The following is a 19,511-nucleotide window of genomic DNA, read 5'->3' as shown; positions in this document are numbered from 1 at the left end:
ATAAATTTTTAGAAAAAAAATTATAACTTGGCTGTTTATCAACATTTTTGCACCATTTTTTAGATATGACCATTCTATATTATTTCAGAATTTCTTTAAAAAATTCATGAAAATCGGACGACTATATCTTATAGCTGCCATAAGAACGATCAGGAAATTAATAGAAAACAAATTATAACTTCGTTGTTTTTCAAACTATTTTTATCTACTCTCAGATATAAGCTTATTTTATTAGTTCAGAATTTTGGTATAAATTTTATGAAAATCGGACAACTATATCATATAGCTGCCATATAAACCAGCGATGGGCACGAGATCTAACGGTTTGAGCAGCAGCTCGCTGAAAAAAAAAAAAAACAACAACCCCCAGCGTTGCGAACCGTCGCACCCACGCGACACACAGAATGTGCGAGCCGAGAAAATACACTGACAAAAACTTTTTGAGTAGATCAATATCTTCAGCCATTTTTGCGTGCATTTATGTCCGCCTAAGAAAAACGACTGCAAAAAAATCCAATCTTTTTTCTTTAGTGCAGAAGTCAACGCCAGCCGCGCAGGTCCCTTTAAAATTGTTCTTGTTTTTGGGACGATGTGCGAGTTCGGGTCGCTTGTGTTTTGTTGTTGCAAACTCGGGATCGCGGCGATGGGCTCGCTACCTGCGCCAAAGGTCAGTGTGGTTGTTTTTGTAAATCTTCACGGTTCGCTGGTCGCGAGCACTGCACTTGTGCGTCTGCAATTGTGCGACATGCTGGCGCCTCCGAAAAATGATAACGGTTTGAGCAGCGTGAGCAAATTGAGCCACTGCGTGCCCATCGCTGATATAAACCGATCGGTAGGTGTAGCGAAAATGTAAAGGTGTGAATGTAAAACTGTAACTGTCAAACTGTAAACATAATAAGTATAGGTAAAATGTAATGAAACTCTGTTTTGTGAGTGTTTTCAACATTTATATCTATAATATAAACATCGAAACCAATCTGCAAGGGTATACAAACTTCGGCGTGCCGAAGTTAGCTTCCTTTCTTGTTTTTAAATATTTTTAAATGTTCTTGAGCTTGAAAATTGAAACCAAAATAAATACTTTTGGGTTATCGCTGTGAATTTGAAATTTGCATTTGCATAAAATGCATATATGCAATTTAACTTTTATTTTAATCGTTATTATTCAAATTTGAAAATAATAGTTATTTGTCTTTTTTGAACAGTTTTTATTGCACTCATAACTCTTATTTACGATCCCTGGAATTGGCAGCATAACTGCCAATAAAAATAAATAATAATTTTTTAAAAATCAGCTTTTTCTCTTAGCTTTTTTCGCTTGGCTTTTTCTTAGCTGATTATTTTGGGTTATCGAGCTTTTTTGCTCAGAAAAAAGTGACATCCTGCAGTTGTGTGTTGGCCGAGGGTTCGCGTGGCGGGGGCGGCAACTACGATGACATTATTTAATTTATGCTGTGATAGTGAAATACCAACAACAACACAAAAAACGACACCAAGAACACAAACTCAAAAACCTAAGAAATCAAACCAAGTATTTTCGCCGAGTTACCCACAAGCCACAAGTGGAAAGTTAATTTATTTAACGCGAAGGAGAACGGGAAATTAACAAAAAGCTTTAACCAAATAACCAAAAATAATAAGGAAAAACACCAAGCAAACCCATTGCATGCCATATTTATAAATAAATAAAACCTTAATTCATAGTGAAAACAGCACCAATTAGCGCATAACCTATAAAGTCTTAGTCAATATGTTTAGCTAGTTACAATTTACATAGATAACGATTAATTAGTGGCTTCAAACAAAACACCAAGAAAACAACAGCCCAGAAGGGAAAAACCAATACCAAGTTCGACGGCACTGGAGCTGAAAGGCGAAACTAACGAATAACGATTAGGGAAGCAGGCCAACTGATAAGGCTGGCCAAATATTAAGCTTATTGCGAATAGAGGATAGGAAATAATAATAGCAACCGCCCCCAAACCGCGTCGAAAGCCCCGAAAAGCGAGTTCATTCAGAAAACGTGCCACACAACCGGACGACAGCGACGCTAGCGCAGGCAGAGGCAGAGGCAGTGAAGGCAACGGTAAATGTCAAAGTCATAAAGAGAGAGAAAGCTCGCTAAAGCTCAGGACTACTGTCAACGAAAAGCCGCAGGATAAAAGCTTCGTCAGAGCGGTAGATTTCAAAATTCCATAGTAAACAAAAAGAGTCAAGAAATCGTTTCGAAACTACAAAAACTATAAAAAACAAAAAACTATATTAAAGCTCTAAATACTCTCTTAGTATAAAAACAGCAGGATACAACTTAGAGCCCTGCTTTCGATAAAAATATAAAGAAAAAGAACTGGACTGTATTTCGTACAAGATTTTTGAGTTTCAAGAAGGAATATAAAAAGACAAGAGCCTGCCAACCAAAGAGGAAACTATAAGGTTAGAGCTCATCCAGTCTCTTAGACAGTAGACAAATGTAAACGCCTTAAGGATAGTCTGAAACCACAAAAGCTCAGGATAAAAGCTCGACCCAGGGCTTTTGGCCAAGACACACGCCTTGTCGGAAGAATGGCCACCACAGCGGCGGGAACGGTAACGACTGGAGCAGCAGCGGGAGCGGCGCATCCCGATGACGCCAGCAGCATGAGCGACGACGTCTTTGAGGATGCTGAGACGACGCAGGCCAGGATCGAGGAGTTGCGCCGACGCCCCTTCGGCGATGGCTGTTACAACCCGCCGGCAGCCCCTGCCTCCGTATCGACAACGACGCAACACCACCACAATCCACATCACCATCACCACAGCCAACAGAGTCTGACCGGAAGCCATCACTACCATGACGAGTCTATCATGGCGCCTGTTCAACGCACGGCCACCGGATATCCGGGCTATCGGCCGTCACGTGAAGCCCTGCAGATGTACGCTTACGGCAATGAGGACTACGACGACTATGACGATGGCTGGCGATCGTATCGCTATGACGAGGTGGACATGCACCAGGCACCGCCAGCCGCTCACCAGCAACCTTTCGACGACACCATCAACCACAAGACTATCCTTCTGGGCGACTCCGGAGTGGGCAAGACCTCGTTCCTGGTCAAATACAACACGGGAGAGTTCCGGCTGGGCTCCTTCTCTGCCACAGTGGGCATCGCATTAACGGTAAGTTTTATGAATAGGATAGATTCTTTATAAGTTGATCGCCCGCCGCGTTGAATCTTTTGTAACTCGAACTCAAACTGGTTATGAATCACATTTAGACTAACATTAAATTCATGTTGCTAATGAGTTTATTTGAAAAAACGGAATAACTTTCCGTTTTTTCAAATTATATTAAGAAGAAATGTCCCTGCTTTAAATATTAAATAATGAAAAATATACATAAATGACTTTTACTTCAGATAATTTATTAACAAAAAACCAATCTACTTTGCAACAATACATATGTTGTACATCGAATCACGCCTTTTATCTTTTAAATACCCAATTTTTTGGTTGTTCGAGTTACGCGAGATTCAACCGTAAGGGCTATATATTCCGAAATTCGCGTAGGTGAGAGTCCTGCGATTGTGGGTGAATCCGTAGCGCTGCCTGCTGCATGTAACCCGCACAGTAGCTCGCCCCTGGACCACCGCCTGACCCCGCCCCTGCAGTGTCCCTGTGACTCCTCCTATTGTATTTGTGAGCGCACATTCAAATGGGTTCGCTTATGTAGTGTGTCTGTGTGTGCCTGCCTGCTGTATGTGCGTGTGTAATTGGGGAACAGCTGCTTACTTGCCGTTCGTAATACAAGTATTCGCCTGTACACGGAGAGAAATAGTGGAGGTTAAATCGCCTATAGTTCGCTTTGATATAACGCAAGTTTTTGAAATATTTAAAAATTGTTTTCGCTTTCAAGAACGTAATTTAGCATTTGAAAACCTGAATCTCGATTTAATTATTAACAAGTAAGTAAAATAATGTAAATTAAATAATGGGTTCCCTTTACGCAGCATTGGAAATAACTTTATATCGTCAATATATTTAATTTTGTAGATTACCCCTTGAAATTCTAAAAGGTTTTCCTTACTTTTATGTTATGTTTTAAATATAAAGAAAGCAACTCGCTTTAAAATCCCTAAAACGAGTATCAGAGCCAATTGAAAAAGCCTCCTTTTTGCGCTGTGCATTTTTTACCCCGCTAAATAGGCAACATATTGTTGGGGTAATCGCCGGAGATTTTCTATTTTTGGCGGGCAGGAATAAATCCCCCAAATTGATTTTTCTCCCTGTTGGTAAATATAAACCGTGGCTGCGTTCGACCTTTTCCACGTTGTTGACATTGATTGCTGTGTGTGGTTGTGCTTGCAGCGGCTACACTCGCTCGCACACACACCCACACACACACGCGACCTGTTGCTGCCTTTCACTTTCACTCAGCTCCCACACACAGGCACAGCCACACAGCACCCGCAGACACAAAGACAGACACAGACTTCCACCGCAATGGCCGCCAATGAAGTTCAAGTGCAACGGTTTACAGTTGCCTTGAATGCTGCCCGCCCCCTGCCTGCTGCCTCCTCCCCCCTTTCCCCTTTGCCCCAATTGCATAGCTTGGCGCGTGCTCGACTTTGGAAACATATACACACATACACTAGGGTGTGCCAATATTTTTTATATTATTAAAAAATTATATTGAAAATTGTAGCCACATATAAATGCTTTTGCTATCTTTGACTGGCACTGGGTAATATAAGACACTTTTCAATATTATACACAAATGTTTTCATCTGTTAAAGTTAAAAAAGTAACGGAATCTTTAATTGAAAACTTAGTTCACATTATTTTACTAAAACAAAATCTCTAAACTCTTAAGAATAATTTAAAGAATGAATTTACCCTAATAAATGCACTGGAATAATTATTAAAAAAAAAAAGGACTCACCCTGCTGAGCACCCACCTGAGCCCCGAGACCCTCTGTCCCCGTCCCCGGCTGGCCAGCTTCCACGTTTCTAGGCCAGGGCTGCTGCTGCTGGTTATTCAAAGCCAAAGCCAAAGCCAAAAAAACCGAAGCCCCACGAGCTGGCAACTCGAACTCGAACTCAAATCGAAGCGAAGCCGAAGGTCTCGGCAGCTGAGTGATGCGAGTCCTCCTGGGTCCTCGAGCCAGCCAGGCAGCCAGTCTATCTGTGGGTCTGAACGCTGACGCTACAATAGCATCGCGCGCGCATCCTTGGTCGCCTTTTCGAATTTTCCAGCTGCTCCAGTTGCCACAGACTCCAGCCGATAAGGCAGAAACAGAAATAGAAACGTAACGTAATGTGAAGTGGCTTGTCGTCGTCTTTCAGTTTCCATATTTCTGGCGAATTCTTTAATTCTTTAAAACCTTGCTTTCGAAAGTGCTGCATTTTTTATTTGCTTTTTTTGGCGCTATATATTCCTGTGTGTGTGTGTGTGTGTGTAAATTGACAAGGTCCTGCGCGAGTTTAAAAATAAATGAAAACAATTATGTCCGCGCTCTCTCTCTCTTTCTGTTTTAATAATTTAAATGCAGCGGAAAATGTTTTGGCGAAAAACTCTTTGGTTTCCGTGGCGTTGAGCGGATTTGGGAATTCCGGTTGACTTCTAATTTGATAATCTGTTTGATGCTTGACCTGAAAGGCCCCGGGGAATGATGTGTAAATTCTAATTAAACTAGATGATTTTTGTGGTGAAATGTATTATTCAGAAAATCTATTAATATAATTGAATAATTTATGACAAAACACGTTGGTGGAATATTTCCAAATCATTTTCAAGCTATTTAAAAGTGTTTAATGATATTTGATATAATGTATTTACATTTACAACTTGATTTAACAAATAACTATTTAATTATTTTACTTTTGTTTAGTTTTGATTTGATTTATCTAAACTTTATTTTAAATCTGCAAAATGAAAAAGATTTCTAACTTTAGATAACTGTTGAAGGATTGATTTAAACAAAATAAATAAAAACATTTATAGATATTTTTTTGGACCTTGCCTTGGGTAGTATCAGCTCTACATTTGCTCGCAGATCTCAATATTTACCCAGTAGTTATTTGGGCTATCTAGTCCAGGTTATTAAGTGCAACCCAAGAGACAGAATCAAGTATTTGTTATAGTGCAGACTAATTTAAAGCCATTTAAAAAATTATTTACATGCAGTTATTCGGGTTAAACCATGACTCTTTGAGCAGGGAAATATCTAAAAACCCTTTTAATATGACTTAATAATCGAATTGAGTTGAACCAAAAGATCATTTCCTTGGGTTCTTGGCTGGCTGCAGTTCTTTTGTCAGCGCTCAATGGGAATTTGATCAGTGCAATTGAAGGTAATCCAATTTGACTTCGTGCCTGATTTCTCTGGGTTGTCTTCGCCAGAGTTCTATTGTTGTTTACTTGGACTCGGGTTTCTTTCAAATGCGCATTAATTATGCGAGAGCCAATATTTGCGCATGAATGTAAACTGCTCCAAGGTCGTGGTTAGTATCTCCCCCAGCACCACTCCCCCGAATGGTTCTCACATCAAATTTCTAGATGGCAGGCAGTATATTATTTCGCATCGGGCTGCAATTTCAGAAAATTCTTTTTAAGCCGCTTGTGGTTTTCAAGGTTTCTGGCAGATAAACGAGCCATCGATTTTTGCAATTAAAATCGGTTTTGGTCCCCCCCGTCTGTGATTTCCCAAACTTCAAAAGGTGGGGCAGGAGGGCACTGGAAAGTTCTCTGCCACAGGTGTCCTGTTTCTTGTTGTTTCGAAACATCCACGGGACCATCCCTCGGGGTGGAAGTCACTTGAATCGTCATTTAAGCCGATTACCAGCACAAATCTCCTGGGAAGCCCGTCCTCCCCAAGACTTTTCTTTTCATTTTCACATGCTTTCCCCAAAGATGCACCACCACTGGCGGTAAGCTGTAAAGCGTTCTGCGGCTGCCTTGAAAGTTTTTTATGGAAACGCTTTGCGCGTAAGCGTTTCCCCTTTGTCCTGTCAATTGGCTCTCTCATCAATTTCAAGTTTCCCTTCAAAATCTTCACATCACACGGGGCTTGTGTGTGGGAGGTGCTACAGATGCGGTTAGAATATTATGTTTAGTTAGTTATGTTTTTTACAGTGACTGCAGTGGTTTTAATTCCTCACTAAATATTGAAGCTAAAAATATACAATTAAATTGTTGAGTTATTTAAACTTTATAACTGTTGTAATGAAAATATGCAATAAATGAAGAAGATTGTTGCTAATACTTAAGCAAAACTTTAAAGAACTTTTGTTCAGAATAATATTAAAATACATATATGTACTAAAAATATGTATTTTTAAGGATAAGAATAATTAATCTCATATTTTGTAGTTTTCATTGATTTTTTAATCTCTTTTCTTTCTATAAACTGTAAAAATATTATTCCTTTTTGCTTATATATTTCTTAAGAATAACACATATTTTCTGATCTATTTATTGGCATTTAATTTAATGTACATATTTATTTATATATATTATATTATATTTATAAGGAAGCTCAAGCTCAAAGTATATTCTTTTTCTATTATCTTGCCCTAAGCTGTGCTTGTATCCTTCTGGCTCGTCATTTCCTTAAAGCTGTCCTCACAATCAGGAAACTATTGTCTGGCGATTCTGTCTGCTGGAGATGTTGTTGCTTCTGCTTTCGCTTTTGTTGTTCTTGCTGCCGTTTAAGCGGCGTGATTGAGCGCAAAATTGAATGCGTGTCAGTGTGTCTGTGCGTTCCTGGCATCCTTTACCCTTGTGCGGATGCGTGGGCAGTATATATGTGTGTGTGTGTGTGCGGGCAGGACATACCTCACGCTTACATGAGCATTGTGTCCTGTGCGTGGGTTCTCGGGCGGCGAACCATCACACTGGCTGGCCGCCGTGCTCCTTTCCCGTGGATCCGGCTCCGAGTCCCCTTTCGCTTTTCGCTTTGTATAATTACACGGGGCATGCTGCAAGCCAGGCACTGATAAAGACGGAGATGGGGATTCCCCGCCATCCACCGGCCGGGACTCCCTTTTCCTGCCCACTCAATTTATGAAAGGAACTGAAAAATTCTGCTTAACTTTTAACTTTGAACAAATTTCGTGTACTCAGGGAAAGGAAATTTCTCTTTTCCTTTTCCATTTTTTTTTTGTCTCTTCGCTTTTCGGTTGTTGTCACCAGCAGCGGGAGGGAACACTGAGAATAATTTGAGTATAATAATACAAGAAGAATGGAGGTTTTACCCTAAAAAGGTTTTTAAACAATGAAAAAGCTGTTTAAAGTTTATTTTAATATTTTAAATTTCTAAACAATAAACTATTTATAAATTTATAGCATTTAATGTAATTTTCTTAACAAAACAATTTTGATTTAATTAAAATTTAATAATTTCTGGAGATAGATATAAGATATAAAGATATCTTTTGATTACAGTACGTAAAATACTCTCATATTAATCCCCGTGTAGGATAAATAATAAGGAGGGCGTAGCATCAGCTGGGCAGGAGACGGCGACAACCCAATTAAAAACTTTTGTTATCAGGCATTGCGTTTTAAGTTGATTAAAGTAAATTGCTCGATGGCTGTTCAAAAGGTTGTTTCATGGATCGACACCTCCGCTGACCCCTCGCCAGCCCCAAGGCCCGAGACCTGTAAAAAAAGGGTAAACTTTTTGAATATCATTTGGCATATTTGCATAAAGGAAACGAATTGCCCAAAGGCAATATATATCGTTGTACTTATTTACGCATGGACGTAATTAAAGGTCTGCTATTGAGTGCGTTGCCAGGGATCGAAGTCTAATTTGTAAATGTATACTTTGCTCGGCTTTAACACAAATCGTCCTTGTCTCGAGGAGTATAGGATTTCAATGTCCATTTCGTCAGCAAGCTGTCTTTCTTGAGTTTTGTGAGTTATATTTATAGATTTGCCGAAACTTAAGATCCTGGAAAATTTTTATATTTATTTTATTAAATGTATAACGTGATATTTAATTTGATATCTTTTAATAAATCCTTTTTCAAATGCAATTAAATTACATTTTCCAAGTAATTGAATTTTCGCAACTGCTTCTTTTCGATTGGCAAACATCGGAATATATATTCCTATTCATGGCAAATGCCTGCTTTTCTCGGCTTTAACAAATTGTCCCAGGCTCAAGGGTTATCCGATTTCATTGCCTTTCCATTTCATTCGCCTTCGGAAGGTAGTTAACAGTTTGCACGTGTCCGCTGACTCTGCCGTTGACCTGCATTTAAGGACCTTCTCGCCGAGAGGAGCCGCCATAAAAAAGAGCGCTTTAAGGCGCCCCAGAAAAGGCGAAAGAAATAAAGGTGAAACGACAGGTTGCAGACAGCCATGCAGGAGGGTGAAGGATGGATGGGTGAATTTGCTTGGATCTGCGGGCGAATCCAACCAACAATCCACCCACGTCAAAAGGGGTTTTTGGCCTGAAAAGTGAAAGCCATACAAGCATATTGATATATGTATTGGCATTTCGCAATTTGTGGAGCTGCAAATTAAATTGAAGTTCGGCTGAAATACGTCCCGTCGCTGCTGCTGCTGCTGGCAACCCCAAAAACGTCAAAGCGAATAAAAGTTGGACGAACTTTTGCCATACGGAATGTGATTTCTAGTTTATGGATTGCTCTCCGAGGGGTGGTTTAGTTTAGAGAAATTTTATGAAATATTTCCTTTTGTCGATTTGCAAATCCAGCTAGCTTGCATATTTTTATAATTTATTTGCTGATTTGTTTGTTTTGATGCTTTAAATTGTAAGGTATTAAAGGTCATTACATTATTTCTACTATATTTTCTGATAAATTTAAAGCCAGTTAACTTGAAAAACGCCACTTTTTAATATTGTTATATTTATTTTTCGCTTTGGTTTTTATTTTTTGCTTAAAATAAATAATACAATTGAAGGATTCAGGCTTTTTGACAACCTCAACATCCGATTTTTCCGGATAATGGAAGCCTTTAAACTCGGAAAATGGTCTCCATCATTTACATATTATCTTTTTTTTTTCAAATTATTATTATTTTTTGTTGTTTTTATGATTTACTTATTACCTTTAACTTCAACTTTTTCCAACAAATTTAAAGCCTCTAATTTAAGAAATCTTTCTACCTTTTTTATATTACATTTTCTATTTAGATTTCTTGTTTGCTGAGTAAATAATTTAATTGAATTTAAAGCAATTGAAATAAGTACCTGAATAATAGTCATTACTTATTTTAGTTGCCTTAAATTTTTAGTAAATTAATAGTCTTCAAAATGTTCAAAACTCATGGATTTTTATATTAATTATTTTAGTATTCATTTTAGTATCAAATAATAAGTAATACAATTTAATAATCCTTAAAACTGTTTTTTTGTTACCCTAAGTTTTTCTTTTAAAACTAGCAAATAATTATTTGATGCTTTGTTTTTTTTAACTTAAAATATAAAAGAAATTTATGAACTAACCCTATGTTTTCTTTTTAACATTTAAACATTTAAAACATTTCTTTGAGAAAACACAACTCTTTCTTGGCCCAAAAACTCTAGGCCGTGTCAGCAGAGAGACACATACAAGCGATTTGTAATCACTTAGCGTGGCCTTTCTTGTGGGTGCTAATGAGCGCTAGTTAATCACAGGGCCACGACCGCTGTTCCCGAATTTTCCTCGGCGGACGGGCCAATGCATAATTAGCCAAAAATTTAGTTATAGCCACAGCTTCGAGCTGGCTTCGCTTTCGTTGGCCTTGCGGTTTGTTTGCCAACTGTTGATTTAGCGACAGGCGACCGCAATAACACCAGCCTCCCTCCCGTTTCCGTCCCACCTGACACCCTCCATTTTCCGCAGCAGCACCCCAACCCCAAAAGAGTCGCCTCCACCCCCCGTTCAGCCTGTTGTCAACGACAGTTGTTTTGTGGCCCGGGGGCATTTGTGGATTTCGGTTTTCATTTCATTTGGCCAAAAAGAGAGAGCGTTGAAATTACATTCAATTTGCACCTGTTCGCATGCCCGCCTGTCCATTGTTTTATGGCGGCTAACTGAAAAGTGAAAATTTTCGCCATTTTCATTTCCGTTCCCACATACATTTATTTATTAAAGCGCAATCACAACAGCGGGGATAATGAAAGTTTGCCTCCATTTTGTTTATGGTTTTTAATGAGTTTTAATGCCAGTACATAATTACAACCAACTGTGTGGCTGTGTGTGTGCGAGTGTGCCTGCGTGTGTATCCAGGGACCTAAACAAACTTTCAAGGAGCTGGGGTTCTCCTTAAGTTATGTATTTTCTCTTTTTTTCGGGGAGCGTAATACTGTGTCCCGGGGGTGGGTTTTGGCCCATCAATAATGAAGACACAACCGACATCCGACATCGGAGCCGAGATTATTGATTTATGTGCGTGTGTTAAATATAGAATCAGGCCAATCAGCAGGAAGTAAAGAGGTTTCAGCAAGATGCGTCGTCAGCAGACCAGATACCGGAGTGACTCCATCGCCAGTCCCTCGGGAGCACGCAAGCCCTCCATCTCCGTAGCCAGTGCCTCACCGCTGGCCAGCGGATCGCCGACGCGGCGAGAGTCTCTGGTCAAGCCCACGTGGCAGCACATCACTCCCGGCCAGCTGCCCCCCAAGACGCTGGACAAGATCAATGGCATCGCCTCGGACGACTCCGATGACGATGGCTATCCGAAGCGGCGACCCAGCGTTATTGTCCACCAGCGCCAGCAGTCCATCTCTCAGCAGCCGCTGTTGCCGGAGTACATGACCTCCGGATCCTTGTTCCGGGATCAGGTGCCACAGACAGCCTCGCAGCATCTGCCATCAACCGGCAATGGTTTCATGGCACGCCTGAACACTGCACGCTTGGCTGGCGGGGCCGAGCAGCAGCCACTTCTGGATTCAGCCGGCGGCGGAGGAGGAGGAGGCGGATTGGGTACTGGAGCAGCACCTGCCAGAGCATCTGTGGCACCTGCTCCGCCAGCCCCTGGCCCGGGCAACGAAGGGGCCAGCGCCACTCTCTGCAAGAACGCCGGACGAGCACTCATCCGCATGATTTCATCTACCAATGCGCCGGAGGAGGATGAGGACTTTGACATAATGGGCAAGGTGAATAAGCCGTCGAAACTTTGCAATTAGTGGGAATTATTCCAGCTGCTAGGAGGCATCTTTTTGGGGCATCTGTTAATGGTTACCAAGCCAAGGAATATATCAAAGGAATAAATATAATATCAAGTTAAGTTTTAGGTTCTTTAAAAAATAAATCAGGGAAGGGGAGTTCATAAGTACTTGCTCGCAGAAATATTTAATTAGGAAGCGCAAATGTTGTTGTTTTATCAGAAGCACAATTTCTATTCAACTTTTAAACATTCAAATATAATATTCTTAGTTGGAAAAAATAAATTGGAACGCCTGCTGCAGAAATTCTTCACGAAATGATGCAAAGAAAAATCCCTTTTTCGATTCAACTCGTCAACTGCCAATTTGCATTCACAAAAAGGCGACAACAAAGGCGTTCCAAAGAGTATACTTTCTTTTTTTGGCTCATATATACGCATACTTACGGGGAACCCAGGAGTCTGGGGGCCAAGTGCTAATCCTTCGGCCGCAATTTGATTTATGTATTATACCTTTTTGTTTGACTGCCTGTGACTTTTACGAGCCGGCTTTTATTCGCCGGGCCCTGATCGGCTTTTGGCCTGATTTACAATGTGATTTACATAAGCAGACGAAAATAAAGTCATAAAATTCAATAAAGTGCACACTGACAAAGGAAATTAAATGGCCGGGCGGCGGCAAAGGCAAAAGGAAAGTTCCTCCTCTTCATTCGGAGAGCAAAGTTTTTGTGACATTCCGGCCCCCAGCTGCAGCTGCTGTTGATTAGAATAATTCTGGGGAATTATGACACAGGACTGCGACTCCTGGCGGCGACTTCCTGTCAACCGGCTGCCAGCCCAGTCAGTCCCCAAAGTTGGGGAAATGAAAAATGTATAAAACAGGAGCTGCATAAAAATTTCATTTATTTGTCGCGCTCGTTAAACGCCAAGGCGAGGCGGCACTAACATTTGCATAAATCCCCCCCAGGCGGCTTTAAAGCCATTTAAAGTGTGCAAATTAGTTGGCTCCGATGTAAGCAATTGTTTAAACAATTTCGATTTGAATTTGGGCCAGGTATGGAGGTTAAATGCACATAGAAAAGCGATGTTTGTATTTAACTAAATTATTAAATATTATTTATACTTAAATAGTACTAAAATCTAATAAGATTTTAAGCAATTTCTAGTAAAAATGTGGCATATTAAATTTAATAAGACAACTTCTTACAAGGTATTGAACAATTTAAAATTTAAAATTTACTCTCAAAATTTAACCGATTTAAGCGGAAGTCTAACAAATTTCAAATTAAAATCATTAAACTCAACTTGTATTAAAATTGTACTTTTCCACATTATTATACTTTACTTTTTCATATTACCATTCATTTCAAGGCTTTTCTCTGCTTGTATGAATACAATATTCGGGTAAAATATTCGTCTAGTTAGCAGCAGGCAAATACGGGTTTTCCCCTGGCAAATCAGCAATTGCAGTGTTTGCATAACCGAACCCCGTATGTAAATCTGCGTATTCCGGCCAAGTCAACATCAGGCAGGCAGGCAGACAGCCTTTAAAAGGGATTCGGGGAATCCGGGATTTCATGGCGGTGGGTGTATTCCCTGCAATCGAGAGCTCTCAGCAATCCATGGGATGGGCATGTAAAATTCATAAGCAACTCATTAAATATTTAGACCACAACATTAGGGGCCGGGCGCATAAATTATGGCAAAGAAAAATCTAACCGCGACTTAAGGAGGACCAGAGCCCCTTAAGGACCCGTTGATAATATCCATTACCTATGTATATAATGACTGACACCTATATATATATCTCCTATATCACTTGACGGCGGCAATCGCAGGTCATAATGCTGGGCGACTCGGGAGTGGGCAAGACCTCGCTCCTGATCCGTTTCCGAGACGGTCGCTATGTGCCGAGCTATTTCCTCAGCACGGTCGGCATTGATTTTAGGGTAAGCGCTTTATTCCCGCCAAATGTTGCGTTTGTTCTATGATACGCTCCTATTTTGTTCAGTTCCTCTGTACTCGTTCTATATATTGTCTGTGAGTGTGTGTTCTGTTCTCAAGTACATGTGTGTATATTGTTGTCATTATCCATGTTGTTCTTGTTGTTGTTATCGTTGCTTGTTGTGGATACTCTTCCTATCATTGTTGTATACTTTCCGCATAAGTACTTTCTCCTTTCCTCATAGTTTATACACATCTCTGACTCTGGCTCTGACTCTCGCATCATTTATCCATCTATTTGAACTGTCCGTCATTGTGTACACAGGGAGAAATATTAAGCTCTAAAATTGTATCTTTTATTGAACTTGTAAGAACTAAGATCAGGAAATACTTTATGAAAGAATTATTAACTTAAAAATATACTTATTTGCCGTTAAAAATGTAGTTTTTAGTTTGAAAGTGTTCAAAATAGGTAGTCTAACCTTATTAGTTCACAAAAGAATCAAGTTTATAGTACTCAAAGAGTCCTGCGAACTTAAAAACTTTTCAAACTTGTTAGTCCATTAAATTAGCAAGTTACAGGAAATGAAAAAAAGTTATTTCTTGTATTGTGGTAATTTCAAAAGTCCAAAGCAAGTTTAATTAGATGTTTAATTCCGGGTAATTTCAAGTAATATATTACTTATATTTTCAAAGGATAAAACATGTAGATAAAAGCTTTAACATCTAAAGCTATTTGTTGTAAATTCCATAAAATAAAGCTCAGGTTAGTTGCTTAATTATTACTCTCTCTGTATCACTCTCACTCCTTCTCTTACCGCTAAGTGCGTCCTGTCAACAGTTGTCAAGGTACTGAATGCGATTTTCACCTACTTACCTCTCTGCTTTAACGCTCTGTCTCTGTCTATATATCTTTGTCTGCCTCTGTCTCCGTCTCTCTCTTTCCATCTGTGTCTGTCCCTTTCTCTGACCCGTCTATGGGCTGTGGTTTTCATGATTTCGTAGTTGCCTGCGGTTGTCCTCTTTATGTTCAGTTCATCTCCGTGTTCTTGTTCTTGTTGTTCTTGCCCCAAAAACCCCACAAAAGCCACCTCCTTCCCCAGCAAACCATACAAATCCGGGCCCCAGTCCAGCTCGCCGTGCTGGGGCTTGTTGTTGATAAAGATAAAGATCCTTGGGGGACTATTTATTAAAAAGCATGTGAACTTGAAAAGGACTTGTTGATGTTCGTTCCTCCTCGTGTCCCTGCGTGTGTGTATCTGTATCTGCATCGGTGTGTGCCCTGTTTACTCTTCTTCAACGTATTTAACTTGGTGTTATTGCTTTTATTGTGCTTATTATTGTGGGGGTTCCTGCGCGATTCAACATTTAGAGGCTTAGTTGTCCTGGCCGGAGGCTGGCGAGGCTGCTTCTCTAGCTTCCCTTCAATTCCACCATACTATATCCCTCGTTTCCTTTGCGGTTCATGGCTCATAAATTTATTAAACTACACGCGGGGATTGCCTCCGCCTCTATCCCCACGCCCCCTTGCTACTATCTGTCTCTGTCCTGTGAAATTCTACAAGTGCCCCCATTCATTTGACGTTTCCTTGACTTTAAATTGTTGCCATGTTTTCCATATTAAATATGTCGACGCTGGCATTGTCTAACTTTGGCCTCGGGGATTGCCTTCCAGCTCCCAACCGACCTGGGTGGAACGGTGGGGCGGTGGGGAATGACCTGAAATTTAATTCGCCGGGGAGTTGTTCATGTTGATTTTTCAACTTGGCTGATTCTTGGCCAAAGTATAAAGTAAACGAATATTGTATATGAGTGACTGCCAATTTATGGATAATTAAATGTTTGAACTCTCTAGATGTAAGCAGTGTTGTTCATGAACTTATATTTCGCCTCCTCTAAATGTTGTAAAATATGTTTGTGTATTTGTTTTTTCTGTGTGTGTACTCTTATTCATCTGAATCATCATGTATCTGGTCAAATATACCTTGTCTCTGTCAATATTTACACACAGCGAACACAAGAACAATATTTATGGTTTAAGAAAGTTTATGTCCTTTATTCTTTTGATTTTGTTATAAATATTTAAAGTATTTAAATTATATTGGGCTTAACATAATTTGTAAATATTCATCTTGCCTAAATGACCCCGATTTGTAGTACTCTATGTTGGTTATTCCCGAATTTGTGGCAGTGCATTAACCTGCTGTGCGCTCAGCCAGAAATTCTGGGTTTATCTTTTTACTCGTGTTACTTTTCCCGAACTCGAAATCGAAATCAAATCAAGGCAATATGCCGCACATACACATTAAATTCATACACCCGTACTAGTGGTAGTACCTTTTGCCGTATGTCCTGTATCCCCCCCTGGGTACCCCGGGTGCCTCGCCCCTCCCGTACTTCCTCGCACTTTATTGGTATTGACTGACTGTCTGAGTAGTTAGTGGGGGGGACGCACAGCATGGGGCAATCGTAATGCCAATGGCCGGACGAACTTACAACGTCTGCTGCTCATTATCCGGGAAAAAGGCAAAATACATACAAGGAGGCAGTGGCTCATCATTATGCCGGATCCTTCGAGGCGGCGGGCTTTCATCATGGAAATTGCCGTCGTCTGCTCGTACTTATGAATATTCCCACTCTCAATTTTATTTTACGTGTCTGCATGTGTTTTTGGGCCCACAGTCACACGAACACACGTTGCGTATAAGTGATATGCATTAAGCATACGCCACGTTGTCCGCTCTTTTTTATCCCCTTTCTGTATCTCTCTCTCTGTCTCTCTCTCTTTTTCTGTGTAATTCGGTGGCACGGCTTTTGTGCATGAATATTTCGTAAATTAATTGCATTTTACATAACAATTGCATTTCCACGGGCGACCTTCGTGCTTGGTTTTAATAAATTAATAAATCAAAATTCACTTTGTCAATTACAAAAATTATAAAAATGTCAACAGAATAAAGTGGTCGTCGTCGATGGCACCCGGGTCAAGCTGCAGATATGGGACACGGCCGGACAGGAGCGATTCCGTAGCGTTACACACGCCTACTACCGCGACGCACACGGTAAGTAAATCCTTTGACTTTATTTGTTCACCTAAAACAGAGCAAACCAAAACTAACTAAAACTAGTAGCTATAAAATGCACAAGTATAACATATATTTTAGATATTGCAAACTGTTTATTTTATGTTAAACTGTAGAGGATAAAATTACTCTCATTTGTAATCATCTTTTTCTGAGTAATAAAATTCATTATTTTCTGCTTTACCGTTGTTAACAGTTTACTGTGTTATTTTCCAAGGAATCCTACTACGCTTTTCCCTATGTAAATTAAAGAGAAATGCAACATTTTCTCAAAAAGTTTATTCATTTAAAATTAACGAAAACGTATATTCCTCTAAATCTTTGCAAAGTTTATGGAATTAAAAAATAAAATAAATCAGTCGTTATACATACATATATGTAATTATTTAACTTACATTTACATACACATTATTTTTAGTTAGTGTAAATGTTACATTTTTGTTCGTGTGCATCCCCATGTGACCTTCCACCGGCTTTCTTTTAAAACTAATTAAATCTGTCATCTGCATCCGAAGCTCTGCTGCTGCTGTACGACGTGACCAACAAGACCACCTACGACAACATACGCGCCTGGCTGGGCGAGATCCGGGAGTACGCGCAGGAGGACGTGGTCATCGTTTTAATAGGTGAGTGATCCGGTTAAAAGGCCACCTTTTCGCCACATTTGATTATGCTTAATCAACTTACGAGTTTCAAATCGAATTCCCTCCGCCTTTCAGGCAACAAGGCCGACTGCAGCGGCAGCGAGCGGCAAGTGAAGCGCGAGGATGGCGAGCGCCTGGGACGGGAGCACAATGTGCCCTTCATGGAGACCTCGGCCAAGACGGGACTTAACGTGGAGCTGGCCTTCACAGCGGTGGCCAGGTAGGTCTTCCTATTTACGGATACATCCGTTACAGATTGGTCTAAGCGAGGCCTCAGGAATGGGGAATGCCCCTTCTTCTGGTCACCATGACTTCTCTGGAGGCTTCTTTGCCAGCTGAGTCTTTGACTTCCTCCAACGCCTTACCGCATCCCATTCAACCATTTCATCGCCATTGTCATTTCTCTTGTCATCAACAGGCAGCTGAAGAGTCGCGGCTACGAGCACGGCGATGATGGAAAGTTCAATGTGCATGATTTTGTGCGTGACAATACAAAGGCGCGCTCCGTTTGCGCCCAGTGCCGGAACATGTAATTGGCCAATTGCCGCGCAGGAGCCACCCGATCCCGATTCCGATTCCGAACCAGATTCCAAGCACAATGAAGAGAACACCACACAATAAACCGGCACAAATATCAAAGGGAAGAGTGGGGCGCACTCAAAAGGATACGGACAAGGACGCGGGCATGGTCACGGACACGGAGGGCAGGGCCGAGCTCTGGCATTTAATGAAGCACACACAAAGAGAAACACTGACAAGATGGCACCAATTTTGTAAGACCCTAGTGAGGAGTAGAAGAGAGTACTCGGTATGTTTTGTATGTAAATGGGAACTTCGGGGCGGAACGGGACGCGATACGTATAATTTTTTAGGGCAGGCCACCGCATTGGCATTGATTGATGCATAAAAATATTGAACAATATATATATATATACAAATATCCATTATACAACTGCATAAATTACTTTAACGAGAGAAGAAGAGAGGAGCGGGGCGGATGAAACGCATCAAAATCATGCAACATTGAGATTTATCCAGCACGCCGTTGGACTTCGCCAGGGATCGCCAGGATCCTACTAGGATATCTATAGCCCCGCGTGGACATCTCGAGAGTGGGAACCAAATCCAATTAATGAGAAACAATCACTCAATTTACCTACGATTACATTTTGTTTATAACTCCTAATCGTTAAGTGTTATGATGGCCTATCGTTAAGTTTTAGAAAGACCCACGCCGAGAGGAGACCCTTGGAAATTATTTACACACCCCACTAATGAATACCCTACGCAACTAAGTTAATTACTTACTATTACTGCTACTATTACTATTACTATTACTACCTATCTATGTAAGCCCTGCCCAAACCCATTCGAGACGAGACTACATACATATTTCAAAAGGCGCGCCGAGGCGGAGGTCGCTCAAAATCAAAGGCAGTTGAACTATTACTATACTGTGCTACTACAGCAGAGAATCCGACGCGTACATATATCACAGGATGGATGTAAATTAGCAAATAAACAGCGTTATATTCAAGCAGACGTCAAGTCTATACCATAAACAGCAAATACATATTTACATTGAATGTGGTTTAAAAAAACGAACGATTTGGCGTTTTATTTCGGCATTTAGGGGGCTTTAAAAACAGTTTCTAAAAATTGCAAGAATTCAAATTTAACGTCTACTAAAAAGAGAGACCAGATCTAAGTACTAACGCGAAGAAATACTAGATTTCAACT

General features: G+C 40.4%; 1 protein-coding gene across 4 annotated transcripts; it reads left to right on the top strand.

Annotated features, from left to right (window-relative positions):
• The first annotated feature begins 1,396 nt into the window (after nt 1-1,396).
• Rab26 (RAS oncogene family member Rab26) lies at nt 1,397-19,318 on the top strand. Of its 4 annotated transcripts, none has more exons than XM_017170956.3 (7): nt 5,178-5,285; nt 11,402-12,092; nt 13,939-14,049; nt 16,998-17,106; nt 17,643-17,753; nt 17,847-17,991; nt 18,190-19,318. In XM_017170956.3, the coding sequence occupies exons 2-7, from the start codon at nt 11,442-11,444 to the stop codon at nt 18,302-18,304; spliced, it is 1,242 nt and encodes a 413-aa protein (XP_017026445.1). In that variant the 5' UTR covers nt 5,178-5,285; nt 11,402-11,441; the 3' UTR covers nt 18,305-19,318. The 4 variants fall into 4 exon arrangements, with proteins under 4 accessions (XP_017026449.1, XP_017026445.1, XP_070141934.1 ...); XM_070285833.1 differs by having other exon boundaries at nt 5,178-5,290; XM_070285834.1 differs by lacking the exon at nt 13,939-14,049 and having other exon boundaries at nt 5,178-5,290.
• The last annotated feature ends 193 nt before the right edge of the window (nt 19,319-19,511 follow it).

The sequence above is a fragment of the Drosophila kikkawai genome, chromosome 3L, assembly GCF_030179895.1.
Source record: "Drosophila kikkawai strain 14028-0561.14 chromosome 3L, DkikHiC1v2, whole genome shotgun sequence".
Classification (NCBI taxonomy): domain Eukaryota; kingdom Metazoa; phylum Arthropoda; class Insecta; order Diptera; family Drosophilidae; genus Drosophila; species Drosophila kikkawai.
The sequence above is the reverse complement of the archived record's forward strand: the minus strand, read 5'-3'. Positions and strand labels throughout refer to the sequence as shown.

Coding starts and splice junctions, on each gene's coding strand:
- Rab26 (XM_017170956.3), top strand. CDS start 11,442: ATGCGTCGTCAGCAGACCAGATACCGGAGTGACTCCATCGCCAGTCCC. Junction 12,093..13,938: donor ACTTTGACATAATGGGCAAG/GTGAATAAGCCG, acceptor CGGCAATCGCAG/GTCATAATGCTGGGCGACTC. Junction 17,992..18,189: donor GCCTTCACAGCGGTGGCCAG/GTAGGTCTTCCT, acceptor TGTCATCAACAG/GCAGCTGAAGAGTCGCGGCT.